The following is a 15476-nucleotide window of genomic DNA, read 5'->3' as shown; positions in this document are numbered from 1 at the left end:
GTGACACTAAGCCAAAATGCAACTAATCCTATAAACTCTACAATTGGTCCAAATGTGACAGTCATTACGAATGTGACAACAGTGAAACCAACAATACAACCAAACAACAACACATTGACTCCAACAACAACCCCAAAAACACAACAGAACACAACACGGGCCCCATCAGTGCCCACAACTGCTGCTGGAGGGAAGCCGTCATCAAACATAACTAGAAGCACAACAAGTGGATTTGTTTCTGTGACCACCTCAGTGAGTTCAACAGGAAATGGAACAGGTTTGTTGCCACATAATTTTTTTTCCAGCTCATGTTGTAGCATTAACTTTTATTTTAACTTGCATTTGGGCTTTGACTCAACCAGTTTAAATATGTAAACCATAACATCTTCAGAGTTGTCATTGTTTTGTGCTTTTGGTCCTTTTCAATTTCTGATAAATGTCAAAAGACCTTGCTAATAATAATTTTTTTAAAATCCCACTACATAAGAGTGCCACCACCGCGTTGCACTATAGGTGACGGTGTAATGTATATAATGATTAGAATTATTTGGTTTTTGCAACATCTAGATTGCTCAGACAAAAATAGTCTTTCAGCTATTAACTAATTAACATAGCTCTACTGTGCACTTCAACAGAGCTATGTTCTTTCTGTGTTTGCTCCTTTGGTTTCTGGGAAGATAACAGTGATCATTTTTCAGAACGTAACCTCTCTTCTATTTTGTTCACTGCAGCCGAAAGCCAAGCCAAGGACCTTCTTGCACTGGCTCAAGACGTGTCAAAACTGACCGCAGCGCAGATAGATCAGCTGGTGTCACAGCTGGAGAAGCTTCTGTCAGGCCCGACTGTCAGCAAGGAGCTGGGAGGTCTCTCCGTCAACATCGTCAGCAATCTGTTGGACGCTTCACCTGACAAGTTGTCGAGCTCCTCTGACAGGTTACTCTCACTTATTCAACTTTTCCCAACACTTTGACCAATTAGAAAAAAATCTCTAACTCTAAGTTTTGACCATATTGAGGAAAAACAAGGACACACAAAAGGTTCACATGCAAATGAACTCCACTTTGTTTTGCTATATTATTTGCTAAATGTCATAATAATATACAATAAATATTTTTTTATTAATTTCTTCAAAGTCAGAAGTGGATATTCACCACACACAAGATAATAATCTTTGCTGACCTAAGACAGGAATATTTAGGTTGATTTACTGGTAGTGCACATAAATAACTAGTTTTAATTGTATGCTTAACATATGATCATACCTTTTTTATTTGTAAAATGTTGTTAATAGTTAAATAGATCAATCATTCTGCATGGCACTAACCAGTTCCTTTGTTCCATCAGGATTATTGGGATTGTTGACACAGTGGGGTTAAAGTTGGTGATTGGAAACACCGCTGAGAATCTGCTGTACCCTTCTTTGGCTGTCTCTGTGAAACCAGCAGATGGCGCCAACTTTCAAGAGACAATTTTTTCCATCCTCGATCCGACTAACGTACAGGTGAGACTGTGGCCCCTCAAGTAAAGGCATATTTTTCCTTAAAAGCTTGAGGAGAAAAAAAACATAGATAATAACTCAGTTTTAGCACACTTTTGCCAAGCACTGAATTATATTCTCTTCTGTGAGACTTTTCATACATTTACACGTTTTAGGTTCTGTTGGTGAAATTATAGCTCTGTTGTATTGTGAAAAATATATTCTTGAGAAAGATCTATTCTCCACCCCGTATGTTCCCCTATGTGCTGCAGGTTCGGGGGAATCCAAGGTTGAAAAGGAGCGCATTAAAGGACTCCTCCATCCCTCAGGGCTCCATTACTCTTCCTCCTTCACTCACTCAAAATCTAACCGCTGAGGAACAAAAGCTGGTCTCCAGGCTCCAGTTCAATTTCTACCAGAAGAGCTCACTTTTTAAGGTCTATACAGTCAACCAGTGTCATTGATGTCAAATAAAATACAAAATAAATAGCAAATATGTGCAGTAGATTTTTTTCCCACAAACTAACGATTTGATGCGTCTCTGCATGAAAACACAGGATGACTCATTAGGACAACGCAAACTTAACAGTGGGATCTTGGGAGCAAGCGTGGCCAATCTGTCAATCAAAGGATTAGAGGAAAGTGTTGTAATTCGCCTGAGAAACACGGAACCTGTTCCAGTAAGTCCAGTTCTAACAGGAAATGCTCGATATTTTTCACAGGCTCATTAGCAACAAACTTTGAGAGGAGATCAGGTGGATATTTGAATGAAAAGCTGCTGAATACTTTTTTTTTTTTCCAGACTTAAGCTAAACAATACTTATTTGGAAACTGAAACCTTGCTTCTTTTCCCAAACTACAGGCTAATTTTGTGGCAGTGTGTGTTTTCTGGGACTTTACATATAACAGTAAGTTAAAAAATACAAACACACATGCTTAAAGACTGAGATTAGGCTGCATTTTTGAAACTGTTGCCGTTCCTGCAGAAGGTGCAGGTGGCTGGAACTCAGACGGCTGCTTTGTCAAAGAAACCAACGACAATGAGACAGTTTGTGGCTGCAACCATTTAACCAGCTTTGCTATTTTACTGGTAAGCACAATTACCTGTTGCAGATTTCACACCTCTGTGTGTCTAATAACAATAGCAGACATGAATGTCATTCTGATGTCTTCTATTTGATTTATTTCACTTTAAGGACATCTCCAGAGAGACCGTTACCAGTCGTACTCAGGCCACCATCCTCACCTTCATCACATATATAGGTTGTGGACTTTCTGCCATCTTCCTGTTCGTAACTCTCCTCACTTACTTGGCATTTGGGTGAGTTGATACATTGTTTAACCCAGGGCAAGGCCTTGTAAATGTATGTTACAAGGTTTTTAGTTTAGGGTTGAAAGATGCTAAATGCCGACGCGTAAGTTTTCAGATTTTTATTTGGGAGAGCAAATCCATTAGTATTAATTAGTCTTACGTCAAATCTCAGTAAATGACACTGATGATAGCGGTTTGATTTGAAGAAAATGTGGAAAGGTAAAAGAATTTTAGCATGTAAAGCAACTTTTAACAACTGATGTATCAGCGATTGGCGTCTAAATCCTTTCACCCCAACAGAAAGCTGCGTAAAGACATCCCATCCAAAATTCTGATCCAGCTTTGCCTGGCACTTCTGCTGCTCAACCTGGTCTTCCTGGTGGACGCCTGGCTGGCTCTTTATCCCAAAGCCGTGGGCCTCTGCATTTCCACGGCCTGGTTCCTTCACTACTTCCTACTGGTTTCCTTCACCTGGATGGGGCTCGAGGGCGTCCACATGTACTACGCGCTCGTGAAAGTCTTCAACGACAACATATCCCACTACATGCTGAAGTTCTCGCTGGTGGGCTGGGGACTCCCAATGCTAGTGGTCATCATTGTGATCGCGATCGACAAAAACAACTACGGCCTCATGTCCTATGGAAAGTTTTCAGATGGCACGAGTGACGACTTGTAAGTTCAGCTGAAAGTGGGTTTTACTCACAGCTACAATCACTGGACAATAAAGCATGCCGCTTTCAAGTGCAGCTTTTATGTGTCAGGCCATAATGAATAAAAATTATCTGGTCTTTGACAAGTTTTAAAATGAGTCAAATTTGATATCAGGAGTCAAAAAATTACATTATCATCATTGGATTTTAAATCTCAGTTCATGATACACAAATAAGGCCCAAAGCTACATGATTAAGGAAGAATTATGTCCTCTCCTCTTTGCAATACTTCTCCAATTTATTAAGATTTAGACCCTTTATAACCCTAATTAAACTTCCATATGAAATCACTACTAATGAGTAGCTTATTCACTCTTCCTCCTTGTTGTCTTGCAGCTGCTGGATAAGAAACGACATCGCTTTCTACGTGGCAGTTGTGGCCTACTTCGGTGTGATTTTCATCTTCAACATCGTCATGTTTGGTGTGGTCTTAGTCCAGTTGCACCGGATAAAAAAACAGAATCCTCATAACAACAAGCACCGCAGCACGGCGCAGGACGCACGCAGCGTGATCGGGATCACCCTCCTCCTGGGTCTCACGTGGGGATTCGCCTTTTTTGCCTGGGGTCCTGTTAATCTGGCATTTATGTACCTCTTCGCCATCTTTAATTCCCTGCAAGGTGAGTTGTTGAACCCTACACCTGTCCTGTATCCAAAAGAGTAAGTTAAAAACGTTGCTGATCCACTAAGATTTTTCTTGCGCTTTGTAGGATTCTTCATATTTGTGTTCCACTGTGCGGCGAAAGAAACCGTCAGAAGGCAGTGGAGGATCTACCTGTGCTGCGGCCGTATGAGACTCCCAGAAAACTTAGGTGAGTCTGGATGAAAATGTGCACCTGTAGCTTAAGACTCGCAAGATAGTTTTCAATGCATTTAAGATAAAAAAAACCTTTTTTTATTTTCTTATATATGGCATTTTCTTTTATTTCCTCATTCTTTTAGAATGGAGTCGCACTGCAACACAGAAAACCGCAAAGAAGTCTCCTCTGACCTCCTTTACGTCCTCACAAAGCAGTCGGCCGTCCAGATCCACTTTTCTGCCCAGTACGCCATCAGGGCAGATGAGCGGCATTGGTAAGCAAGAATTAATACTTTTAACAACGTTATGCCTTCTGCAATACGTTTTGACTGACCCAACACGCCACATGCATGTAAAATACCTGGAAATAAATATTACTGAATAATCGCACGCAGAATTAAATAGTTATTAATCTGAGGCCATTCTGTCTGGAAAACAGTTGTACGTGAAATCATGTTTACTAATGCTATTGGCAATAATTTCGTTATCGTTTTGAATCATTGTGCTATATAGTCACTGCGCATGTCTTGATTTCATCTAATGACCGCTGGAGAAAGGTACCAGACATGACCAGTAGGTCCAGTATGGTGTAGCTACTAGCAAAAATAAGGCTCAATTTAAGCATAGCTCCAAGATTCAGGTGGCAGTTCAACATGATTATGTGTTGAATATGCATGAATAGGATTCTGCTTGTACTTCAAATTTGAAAAAATAAACTGCTGGATAAGATATGAAGTATTGGCTTCTATCTTTTCCGTAGCTGCTAATAATTGTGGATAGGTTTAATAGACAATTATTTACCAACATGTACATTGCAGGAAATCCACTTGTAGACAGAATAATTACAGCTGACGAAGAACCGAGGACAGATGTGGTTCTCAACGAGATCAACAGACAACAGCTCCGGAGTCGACGGGGGTCCTGACCTACAAAGAGCAGCCTTTTAACTGCCTGTATAAAATGTAATTTACCAGGAAATATTTATGTATCGCTAATCTCCGTCACATGTATTAGTTGACTGATTTCTAAGAAATTCCGAGTCTAAAGTTGAATATTTTTTTAAAACACTAAAGCTATTTGTGCTTATTTTTACAGAATCTATTTAACATATTTATTTACTTTGATATTTTAATGTGCATCTTAGATTTAATGATCTTACAGCTGTTGCTTTCAAAAAGCAAATTAAAGTTCATATAGCAGTAAATGGACTACATTTCTTTTATATCATTGAAGTATTTGTGATTTATGGATTTCCCTTTTCAAATCTAAGAACCGACAGAGTGGGTTGAGATATTCCTTTAGTTTAGATAATCCAATAACGGCAAATTTTAAAATCCCACACATGTCCAAAAAGTTCTACCATATTAATAAACAGTTGAAATGTGAATGCCAAAAGTTAAATATTTGCCCCCCAAAAAAGGTCAATCCGAGTCATGTTGGTCAACTGACTTCACAAGCTTTTTATTCTGCTGCTGGTGAAATCACCAACACAAAAATCACTCAAATCTCCCTTTAACCTCTTGTTAATCAAATAGGAAAACATAGTAAATGTCAGAACAGTCTATAAAGTTTAGTTTCAGACAAGCTTTCTGTTTAAAGTTTTGTTTGATCCAACTTAAGTCTGTCTGCTGAGAAACCACATTATGCTTCTGACCTTTTGTGTGACGGAACCATCTGGAGCGTGGTGCCATCCTCAGGCTAACCCTAACAGCCGCTGCAAACACAAACGATTTCTCTGTGCATCTTAAAATTACAATTTCACTGAAAGTAACAGAAGAAACTGAAGCTAAGCAAAGTAGAACGACATTGGGAAATTCCCTGTCTGCAAAAGAGCTGCAGCCAAGACAGAAGCACGACTTGGCTTTAAGAGGCTTATTATATCCATGTTTTATGTTTATTTCAGCATTTCTTTACATAAGTGCAAGCAGTGAAGCATCCAGTTGTTACAATGCAATGTGTGCTGAAACATTTACTCTACAGCTCCAAACATTTGGCATTTGCTATAAATATGACACTTTAGGAGAAAAAAAAAAAAAAAAATTCCCTCAAAACTCTAATTGTAGATGGTCAAACAGTTTCAGAACAGCATTTGGTGAGATTGTTTGAATAAATAAATGTCCCAGAGGGGCCATCTAATGTGCTGTGTACTGTATATCTATGTAAGCTACATTCACAGTCCTCAGCATGCACCCAATATACTTAATCAGGAGAAATCAAAGGTGCTAAAAAGAGAACATGAAAACCAGCACATGCACAAAGATGGCAACAATGAGGAATAATTTCCCTTTTAAAAACACACCTGGACTACAACACTATTAGCACTCATTGGGGATGAACCACACTGCCTTGATACAGACTGAAAGAGCTGCATCGTATTTCAGTGGCAGAAACAAAAGGAGAGAGAGAAAAAAGAAAAACTTACATCAGGTTCACAACTCAAAGTTTAAAATAAGAGTACACGCATATGGTGGGCAAAGTTACCACATTGACAGTGTACCAGATCAGTGTTTATAAATTGTAAAAGTTTCTTCAGAAGACATGCAAGTCAAGGTTAAATCTAATAACACAAAAATAGTTGCAGCAAACAGTGATGAAACAAAACCTAAGGAGCAGGAGAAGGATTCAATGGCATTGATAAAAATATTATTCATATGCACCTTCAAATAAGATCAAACTGAATTTACAGCAACCTTTGCATGTTCCTTTTCACATTAACTGGCTTAAAATAGGGTGGAGTGTTTCACAATCACAAAACAGACGTTTGCTGCATTCGCAATGGACACACTGAGGTCTGCCTATTCCCGCCGTGTTTTACTTCACCGGGATGATCAAGCTTAAGAACAGAGCATCAAGATGAGGTCTCGACCTCAAACAGCCTAATTCCTTCAGACTCTGACGAAACTCATTGTATCAACAAGAAAATAAACACACACAGCAATGATGTTTTCAATCAATTAAGAGTAAACTGGATCTTCCGTTTATATCCAAGAAGACCCTGAAAGTTGGATCTAATCAATGTGTCACCCGAGAAGCAGTCCCTCGGCACGTTGGCAGTTATTAACACATACACTTTAAGATCTACATTAATGGTTGGTGTAACAAACAAGTCAGTAACTATTTAATAATCGTTTTCCAAGCCTTCTGTGTTCATATCATGTTCAGTCAGACCACACATTCAAGCCTACGTGAAGAGCAGAAGGGAATCCAAACGTTCACATTCCAGCTGCTCGGAATCTCAGAAAACCGAAAGTCTTCACTTCTTCCACGCAGTGTAGAAAACCCATCTGAAGGGATTATTAAGGGCTGCAAACAAAGAGTCTTTATGATACTAGTGTTTTTATGACATGTTGATCTGCATGTCATGATTTAAACCCATGATTGGGGGTTAAAAAGGATACTGCTCCAGGTAGGAGGGTACACACACCACTTCTTTTTGGAAATCTACAGGACATGAGAGCTTTCCCAGCTGTTCTTCATATAGACTCAGCGCCTCTTTCAGATTCACGCTGTTACCCTGATGAAGTAAAAAATGGAAGAGGAAAAAAGTTATGAAAGCATAAAAAAAACAAAGTTAACCGCATTTCATTTAGTAATTTTTCAATTTATCGGAATCGATCCGATAAATAAAATTGGGCCAATATTAGCAACTGATATTTGCATCTTGTTGCCATTTGAATGGAGGCGTTTGGTTATGTCATATGACAGTATTAGTGATAAAGGGGAGGATTGTGGGAGTTTAACTGAAGAGGAGAAACAGTGGTGAATAACTGTGTGGTCTTTTTCAAGCTGTTGAAAAGGTTGTGAAATATATCAGTAAAACTTTATGCATCCTTACTTTGAAGTATTACTTTTTGAAGTTGTACTTCATTTGCAAAATTGCTCGACTATGCTTGGGGGGAGAACACAGCATGAAGTCAACATAGATTGGAACAAATTAGTAAATGATCATTTTGGGTTAAATTCTGAAGGCTCTGATTGGATTGCATTGTGTTAATATGATTTTAAACAACCCTGAATCATCACCATTATGCTTGAAAGTTGGCTGGTTGGTTTTTGTTAGACACGTTTACTGTGCATCATGGAACATAATATCAATTGTTACAATCGTAACAAACAAAAGTCTTTAGACATACATTTTGTAATTTGCAGCAAATTTGCCAGTTTCTCTTAAGATAGTGCATTAGCTTTTGACAAAGCTTTCACTCTGATAAGCTTGACTGCTTCACTCTAAACCAGGGGTGTCAAACTCATTTTCACAGAGGGCCACTTCAGCATATTGGCCACCCTCAACGCGCCACATTGACTGTACAAATCAGGAGTTCCCAGATGCAGTCCTACAGACTGCAACTTTTAGATGCATCCCTGCTAAAACACGCCCCACACAAAAGGCCGACTTCCCTCATTAGCAGGAACACATCTAAAGTTGCAGATGGAAGCTCTGGAAAACTAGACTTGGGCAGCCCTAGCATAAATGTATGAAAATACAATGTTAAAAATAAATAAATTTAACACCTCATATTGTTAAATAACGCTTTGGAGCGTCTGGTTAGGAAGCGCATTCAAAACCTTTGGTTGAAATGGCGTGTTAAATTCAAGTCTCCGTTACAGACCAGAGAAAACTAAAGAGAATGCAACGTTGTGTTAATCCATTTGAGGAGTCGGCAGTTTATCTTGAGGAAATAAATGACGACGCAGAAGTTAATTAGACTGTAACATGCACAGTGCGCAGCTCAACCACTGCGGACGCGGCTCCACTGCTGCGAAGAATTAAAAACCGCTGGAAGTAACTCATCCAGCGGATTTAACAAATGGAGCCTTCTTGGTGCATGTCACCCAGGAGAGCGACGTTCTGGAGGAGCGCTGCTGCAGACGTAACATCTGTCCGTTTCAGAGAAGCAAAACAAAAAAAAATCCTGGCAAAAGCGCACACCGAACCGCGCGCAGGGTAAAACACTCAGAGTTCAGTTAATCTGTTTGGACCAGACAGATCCAACTGACTGATTAATTAGCGCAGATTCTTCTGCAGATTGGAACCAGGAGGAAGTGGTTCTGACCCCAGCGGGTGAAGTGCTGCTAATTTAAGTGAAGTAGCTTAATTTAATTTATTAAAAGTTATTGAGGCCACAGTCAGTGGTTTTTGTCATTACGGAGAAAAATGTAGAGGCATTTATCTGCTTAATTTGTGATGGGATCTGGATTCACAGTGAATATTAACGAAACCGCATAAAATGCGGCTAAATAGCAGATGTCAATACCGCCCTGACACCAACTCACACACATCTTCATTCAGTCTTGCTTGTAAATCGATGTTTCTTTTCTTGGACATTTTGATGTTAGCTTGTCGATGTCAGTTTTATTCGCTGGTAAAATCAATAAGCAGCTTGAGGTGACTCTGCTGCTCTCTAGTGGCGAGAATCCGCAATGTTGGTTGGTAACAATCAGAATGCATTATGGGAGATGTAGTTTGTAGTCAATTCGTGCTCAGAACCTATTTTAAGTAAATTATAGGCCTATAAAACGCTGGGGGGGCCACATAAAATGTCATGGGGGCCACATGTGGCCCGCGGGCCTCGAGTTTGACACGTGCTCTAAACTGCAGATACTGCAAAAAACCCAACTGACCTGTGTAAAGTATTTCCCCTTGGGGTGCAGGACGCGCACTGACAGATCCAAGATGAGACGTAGAAATTCCCACATAGAGTCTGCAAAGAGCACACAGTTTCAGAGAAGAGACTAAACACAGACTCCTCTATATTATGCATATGTAGCCACAGCTTGTGCAAGGGATTAATGGATATGCAGGAACCTTCTTCTGGTGAAGTAGATATTGGGATTGCAGTGAGGTCATTAATTACATAATCAAATGTTCTTCCTTCCTGGACATACTTCTTCAGTAAGGGGACACAGTCCTCAATCAGAATCTGCAATTCACAACACATGTTGACAGTAAAATCTTTGACATTTACTTTTAGCTATCTAACATTTGCAATTTGCTCTACAGAACTTTTATTGTAAAGTACTTCAGTCAGAATTTCCTGTTTTTAAATGTAAAAACATGTACAAAAAAAACCCAAAAAACATTGAAAGCCTCTTCAGCATATGTAAACCAGGTAATGCACATCTGGTTTTATACAAACAGCAATAAATACATTGTTAAAAAAAAATTCTATTCAAAGTTACTAAACAATACTAAAAAGAATAAACTAAAGCAGCAAATGCATTACTTGGACCAAACTATTTTGCATCACAGTTGTGATATGGCAATAAATTTTCCCCAATAGATCATTAATTTCTCAGCACTCACTTGGTAACAATCGCCCCTCAGGGTGTCCAGGGTATTGCCACAAGTCCTCCTCATGTACATCTTGCACCCATCGATCACCTTCTGGTCAATGTGCATGCCTCGTCAAGGAGGAGTCAGGTTAAGATGTCGACTTACTTTCATTTTGGGTGTTTAAGTCAGAAAAAGGACTGAACACAATCTCAAAAGGATATCTCCACCATGGTGACCATCTTTGGCTTTTGTTTGACCAACTCAGCGAGGATGCCTCCATCTCCTCCTCCTAATATCAGCACCTCCTTCCCTGCATAATTCTCTCTCCCATTACCTGTGATGGCTTGTGTGTACGCCAAATCACTTTCTGCCAGGTCTGCAGCGACAACGTAACATTTACACATCAGTTGCGTACAATTAACAAATAAGATGCAGTTTTGTGTAAAGCTATCTTGAGTGAAGCTGAAATTACCAATAATGGCCACATTTGTCCACGATAAAAAATATTTTTATTAATGAACAGAAATATAACACAAGGCATCCATTTGTCCCCTTCTGTTAATATTTTTTTCTTGTGTGTACTAGTTTATTATACAAATACTTACTGACATCTCCATCAAGGACTAGGATATTTCCATACTGCCGTGAGTGCAATATCTTTATGTTTTGGTATGCAGAATCTTCTTCGTAAACCACTTCATCAACGTCGTACTCCACCAGCCTGCCATCAGCTGTGGGCCAGTATCGGTCAACTTTTGCTCCTCGTACTAAAGCTGGAAGCCTGGAGGAAAAATGGGGGAAAAAAAAAAAAAAAAAAAAAAAGTTACTGCAGGACAGATCCTTGATGAAATAAAGTCTTCAAACATCCCAAACGGAAACGTCTCATGAGAACCAGGACCCTCACCTTTTAATCCTTGTAATATTTCCATTTAACAGAACTTTTAACTTCTTTTCCAGTGCATTTAAAAGCTGTGGAGGAAATGAAAAAAATAAAAATGAATGTCTGTGCACAGCTGTTCTTCACATCAAGTCTTGCATTTTAAACTGTGTGCCACGACAAGCTTGAAATACAGTAATTTAATATTGAAAACTCCACGTTTTTGCTTTTGATCACTTACATTGTCTAGCTGTGCAATGTCATCATCTTCGTGACACTGCAGATCGATGGTGAGCAGCCCGTGGGAGTGCACACGCAGAACAACGAGCCTGTAAACAGGATTTAATAATGCAAAGTTATAAAACCTTTAATTGGTGAAATGATACTCCACTTATAACATAAAACTACAACGTCTAACCTCATCACTATTCCAACAGAGACAGGGGACAGTAGCCTGAAGGTTTAAATTCAAACATTCACACTGGACCAACCTTGCTCATCACTAATGCGATCAGTTTAAGAAAATATTTAAAATAAATGTAAAACCAAGAGTCCTCTCAGTTTACCTTTCAATTTATGAACATACCTTCTGAAAGAGGACTCAAACATCACTAAATCCTGTTCAGAGTAAAGGATTTCATTCACAGAGGATACTTTAAATTGTACTTTTAAATTCTGATTCAAAAGTTGAACACCCAGTAACTAAAACAGTTGAATATTTAACCTGGGCGTTCCTAGATGGTTCTGAGAAAGAATCAGTTTAGACGGATTCTTTCAGTGAGAGCCAAGTCAGAACCACTTTAAGTTGAACTATTTTTATTGCAAGATTTAGAACTGAGACAGAAACGACTGTCAAACAGCCAATTACTGCACATCAATGGAAAGCTCATTCATCGATAATAGCATTTATTTTATCTTAAATTGATATTCAAAGCAACCCAATGACTCAATACCTCAGGCAGTCACAATGAAGCAGCAGAGTAAGTTGTGTATTCAAGCTAGGCTTCCTACTTTTGGCCACTTGATGGCACCAAAGAAAAGCATGTTGAAAAGTAAGAGGAATATAACTTAATTCACCTTCACTAGACTCACTGACCTAATTAAACTCCGACAGGAGATGTTAAAATAAATTGCTGCCAACTTCTTGGTTTAAAATTTGACTGATTAGAAATGACAATAAGCTCTGGATACTTCAGCATCATATATAGTTGCTTTGCTTACCGCCCATTCTTGCCAACAAATGTAGCTAGATATCCATGCCCATTTGTGTCATGGATGGTCTCCGACAGCTCCTGCTCATGAAATATGGACAGCAGACCAGGCACTACAGAGGCCGAGTCGACTGGAGATGAACAGAAAGATGGAAAAAATAAAAATAAAAAAATACAGCAGTCTGGCACATTAGTACAATTAAGTCACATCTGAATCGGTAATTACCTTTTTGCCATAGACTTTTCAATTACAGGTAAACAGTTACGAAGAGAAGAGAATACTTTTTTTTTTGCAGTTTTAAATTTGTGCCTTCCTTTTTTATAACCAACTCACTTAAATAATTTATTTCATGGTACATGTTTTCAGTTGCTGGGCATAAGCCAGCTGTAGGGCTAATGTCACTTTAAGTCAGTGTTTCAATTCCAGCCCCCCTGCCCTGCACGTTTTAGCCGTTTCCCTTCTGCTACACACCTGGATTGAATATTGGGGTGATTAACAGGCTTCTGCAGTACTTGATGGTCATGCAATTATTTGAATCAGCTGTTCTGGTATAGAGGCACATCTAAAATATGCAGAGCAGAGAGGCACTGAGGATTGGAATTGAGAAGTACTGCTTTAAGTGTACATAATTTGTATTTCATCTATAAAATATCAATTTATCAAAAATTATGTAAAAGGGTCTTCTAAATGTCCATCCATTTTCTTTACACCCTAGTCCCTCCTCAGTGGGGTCAGGAGGGCTGCTGGTGCCCATCTCTAATGTTCCGGGCGAGAGGCGGGGTCACCCTGGACAGGTCAACACAGGACAAAAAACCATGCACACACTCACTCACACCTAGGGTCATGTTTTTAGACTGTGGGAGGAAACCGGAGTACCCGGAGAAAACCCTTGCATGCACAGGGAGAACATGCAAACTCCATGCGGAAAGACCGGGGCTGGGAATGGAACCCAGAGCCTTCTTGCTGCAAGGCAACAGCTCTACCAACTGCGCCACTGTGCAGTCTCCTAAATGTACATAATTTAAAAAACCTGGGGAAAAATATATTACTAATATCTTCAATTTAAAATTGTCCATCAATAATAATTATTTTTACTTTTTAATGTAGTCAATTGTTGTGACATTGGTACCCGTCAATGTTTTTTTTTTAAACTGAGGTTTTGGGGTCAGTACAGTCTTCACAAGCAAAACTACAAAAATGGCGGAAGAGGGACCACTTCCTCTGCGACAGCACAGAATTGAACATGCTTTATTCACATTGTTAGCAAGACAAGCATCGAGCCGCTGACTAGTGCCTTGGAAATTTGCGAGAAAATCCCACATAACATTCAAGTGAACAACAAGCAGCAGCATATAAACGTAAAAAATATTTATCCCCAATAACTTCTCCCTGCAAACCAAAATTTACCGAACATGCTTGAGGCAAATTCCGTCTAAATCACTCCCAACCTGCAGGTTTGAAGGGCAATTACAAACTAGCGAGTCAATAATAGCTGTACAACCGACTAGCTAACACAAAGCCAGGGTACAGGGGCCGTAAACTGAATAAACACGCGATTTCTGGAGTCTTTCTCCAAGCATCTTACCTGGCGTAGAGAGATTAATGTCGAGAGTATAATGTCGCACTGCCATGTCTCGCTGCAACCGACATCCATGCCTGGGATAGCGGGCTGCGAATACTTATCTGCAGGGAGAGAGGGAGGGCCCAGCTACCACTGCTGCCGCTTCGCACCACACTCAACCAAAGAGGCGGGGCCAGACTGAGACCAGCAACTGAGTATACACGTTTTTAGGACTTGTACCATCAACAGCGCTTAAAATAAACACGTTTTTCATTAACTGGTGCATAAAAAGCGTTCTATGTAATGTCGATATTTGCAAAAATACTTTTTGGTATTTGTTTTAGATAGTACATTTAGAAAATAGTAAGTGCAATGTGTTTTTTTTTTTTTTTTTGGCCTGTTGGAAAACATTCACAAGATGTCAGAAGAAATTGCAAACATTAATCCTGACAATAGGTATCTATAAGGCATAATTACTTTGTAACAGATGTTTTATAAAATACATTTTTTTTTGCATTTTAACATTTTGTGCGTTAAATTAGAGCAGGGGTGGGCAATCCTGGTCCTCCAGGGCCAGTGTCCTGCAACTCTTAGATGTCACCCTGGTCCAACACGCATGATGAATCCAATAGCTGAATCACCTCCTAAGTGCAGTCAAGTTCTCCAGAGTCCTGCTAACGACCTCATTATTGGACTCAGGTGTGTTGAAGTAGAGACACAACTAAAAGTTGCAGGAGACCGGCCCTCGAGGCCTGGAGTTGGCCAGCCCTGAATTAGAGCATGTCATCTCAAGGCATTTTACAAGAAACGTAAAAATTCTGATATGATTGCAACTTCCTTCTGAAAATATTTTATTGTAATAAAAAAAAAAATTCCTTGAGCATATAAAAATGTATTTCCATGTTTACTTTGAATTTACAGAATGTGTCAAGTAATTATACCTGTTAGAAAATGAAATTTTATCAGAAGCAGAGTTGTAGTAAACACTCATAGGGCATCTTGGTTCAAAGTGAAGGCTATTAAATATATGAAGTGATGTGCCACTGATGTGTCATCACCCACACAGATTATTAATCGTAGGTTATGATGATTCATCTTCCAGGTGACAGGTCCAACACTCCTGTGTGGGCAGTAGAGCACAGACAGGTTTATGCCACCTGACGTTTCAAAGAGCACTACATGGCATCCGTCGCCTTTAAAGGCCCCAACAGAGGATTTTGTTGTGTGTATGAATCCGTGTTTGTGTATGGATTA

General features: G+C 39.4%; 2 protein-coding genes across 2 annotated transcripts in view; one reads left to right on the top strand and one right to left on the bottom strand.

Annotated features, from left to right (window-relative positions):
- Positions 1-6709, top strand: part of LOC103475437 (adhesion G-protein coupled receptor G2) — a 12015-nt gene extending 5306 nt beyond the window's left edge. The window contains exons 15-27 of the mRNA XM_008427039.2: positions 1-277; positions 732-933; positions 1345-1501; positions 1750-1914; positions 2035-2157; positions 2340-2385; positions 2464-2567; positions 2674-2798; positions 3090-3461; positions 3836-4119; positions 4210-4311; positions 4442-4573; positions 5117-6709. The exon at positions 1-277 is cut by the window's left edge and continues 1 nt beyond it. Coding sequence (XP_008425261.1) covers positions 1-277; positions 732-933; positions 1345-1501; positions 1750-1914; positions 2035-2157; positions 2340-2385; positions 2464-2567; positions 2674-2798; positions 3090-3461; positions 3836-4119; positions 4210-4311; positions 4442-4573; positions 5117-5223 — 2196 coding nt within the window. The 3' untranslated portion in view covers positions 5224-6709. The remainder of the gene's footprint in view (positions 278-731; positions 934-1344; positions 1502-1749; positions 1915-2034; positions 2158-2339; positions 2386-2463; positions 2568-2673; positions 2799-3089; positions 3462-3835; positions 4120-4209; positions 4312-4441; positions 4574-5116) is intronic.
- On the bottom strand, positions 6171-14410 carry sms (spermine synthase). The gene is made up of 11 exons (XM_008427042.2): positions 14247-14410; positions 12671-12791; positions 11691-11778; positions 11477-11541; positions 11178-11353; positions 10794-10948; positions 10603-10692; positions 10105-10219; positions 9921-10000; positions 7697-7812; positions 6171-7582 (listed from the first exon to the last, which is right to left on the bottom strand). The coding sequence occupies exons 1-11, from the start codon at positions 14290-14292 to the stop codon at positions 7552-7554; spliced, it is 1083 nt and encodes a 360-aa protein (XP_008425264.1). The 5' UTR covers positions 14293-14410; the 3' UTR covers positions 6171-7551.
- Positions 14411-15476: the final 1066 nt, after the last annotated feature.

Source organism: Poecilia reticulata, linkage group LG14 (assembly GCF_000633615.1).
Source record: "Poecilia reticulata strain Guanapo linkage group LG14, Guppy_female_1.0+MT, whole genome shotgun sequence".
Lineage (NCBI taxonomy): Eukaryota > Metazoa > Chordata > Actinopteri > Cyprinodontiformes > Poeciliidae > Poecilia > Poecilia reticulata.
Note: the sequence above shows the minus strand (reverse complement) of the source record. Positions and strands in the feature narration are given on the sequence as shown.

Excerpts from the sequence above, each read along its gene's own strand:
- sms (XM_008427042.2), bottom strand. The coding sequence starts at position 14,292 with ATGGCAGTGCGACATTATACTCTCGACATTAATCTCTCTACGCCAG. Across the intron at positions 11,354-11,476 it reads AATATTACAAGGATTAAAAG|GCTTCCAGCTTTAGTACGAG; the intron begins GTGAGGGTCCTG and ends TTTTTCCTCCAG. Across the intron at positions 10,949-11,177 it reads AGTCCTTGATGGAGATGTCA|ACCTGGCAGAAAGTGATTTG; the intron begins GTAAGTATTTGT and ends TTGTCGCTGCAG.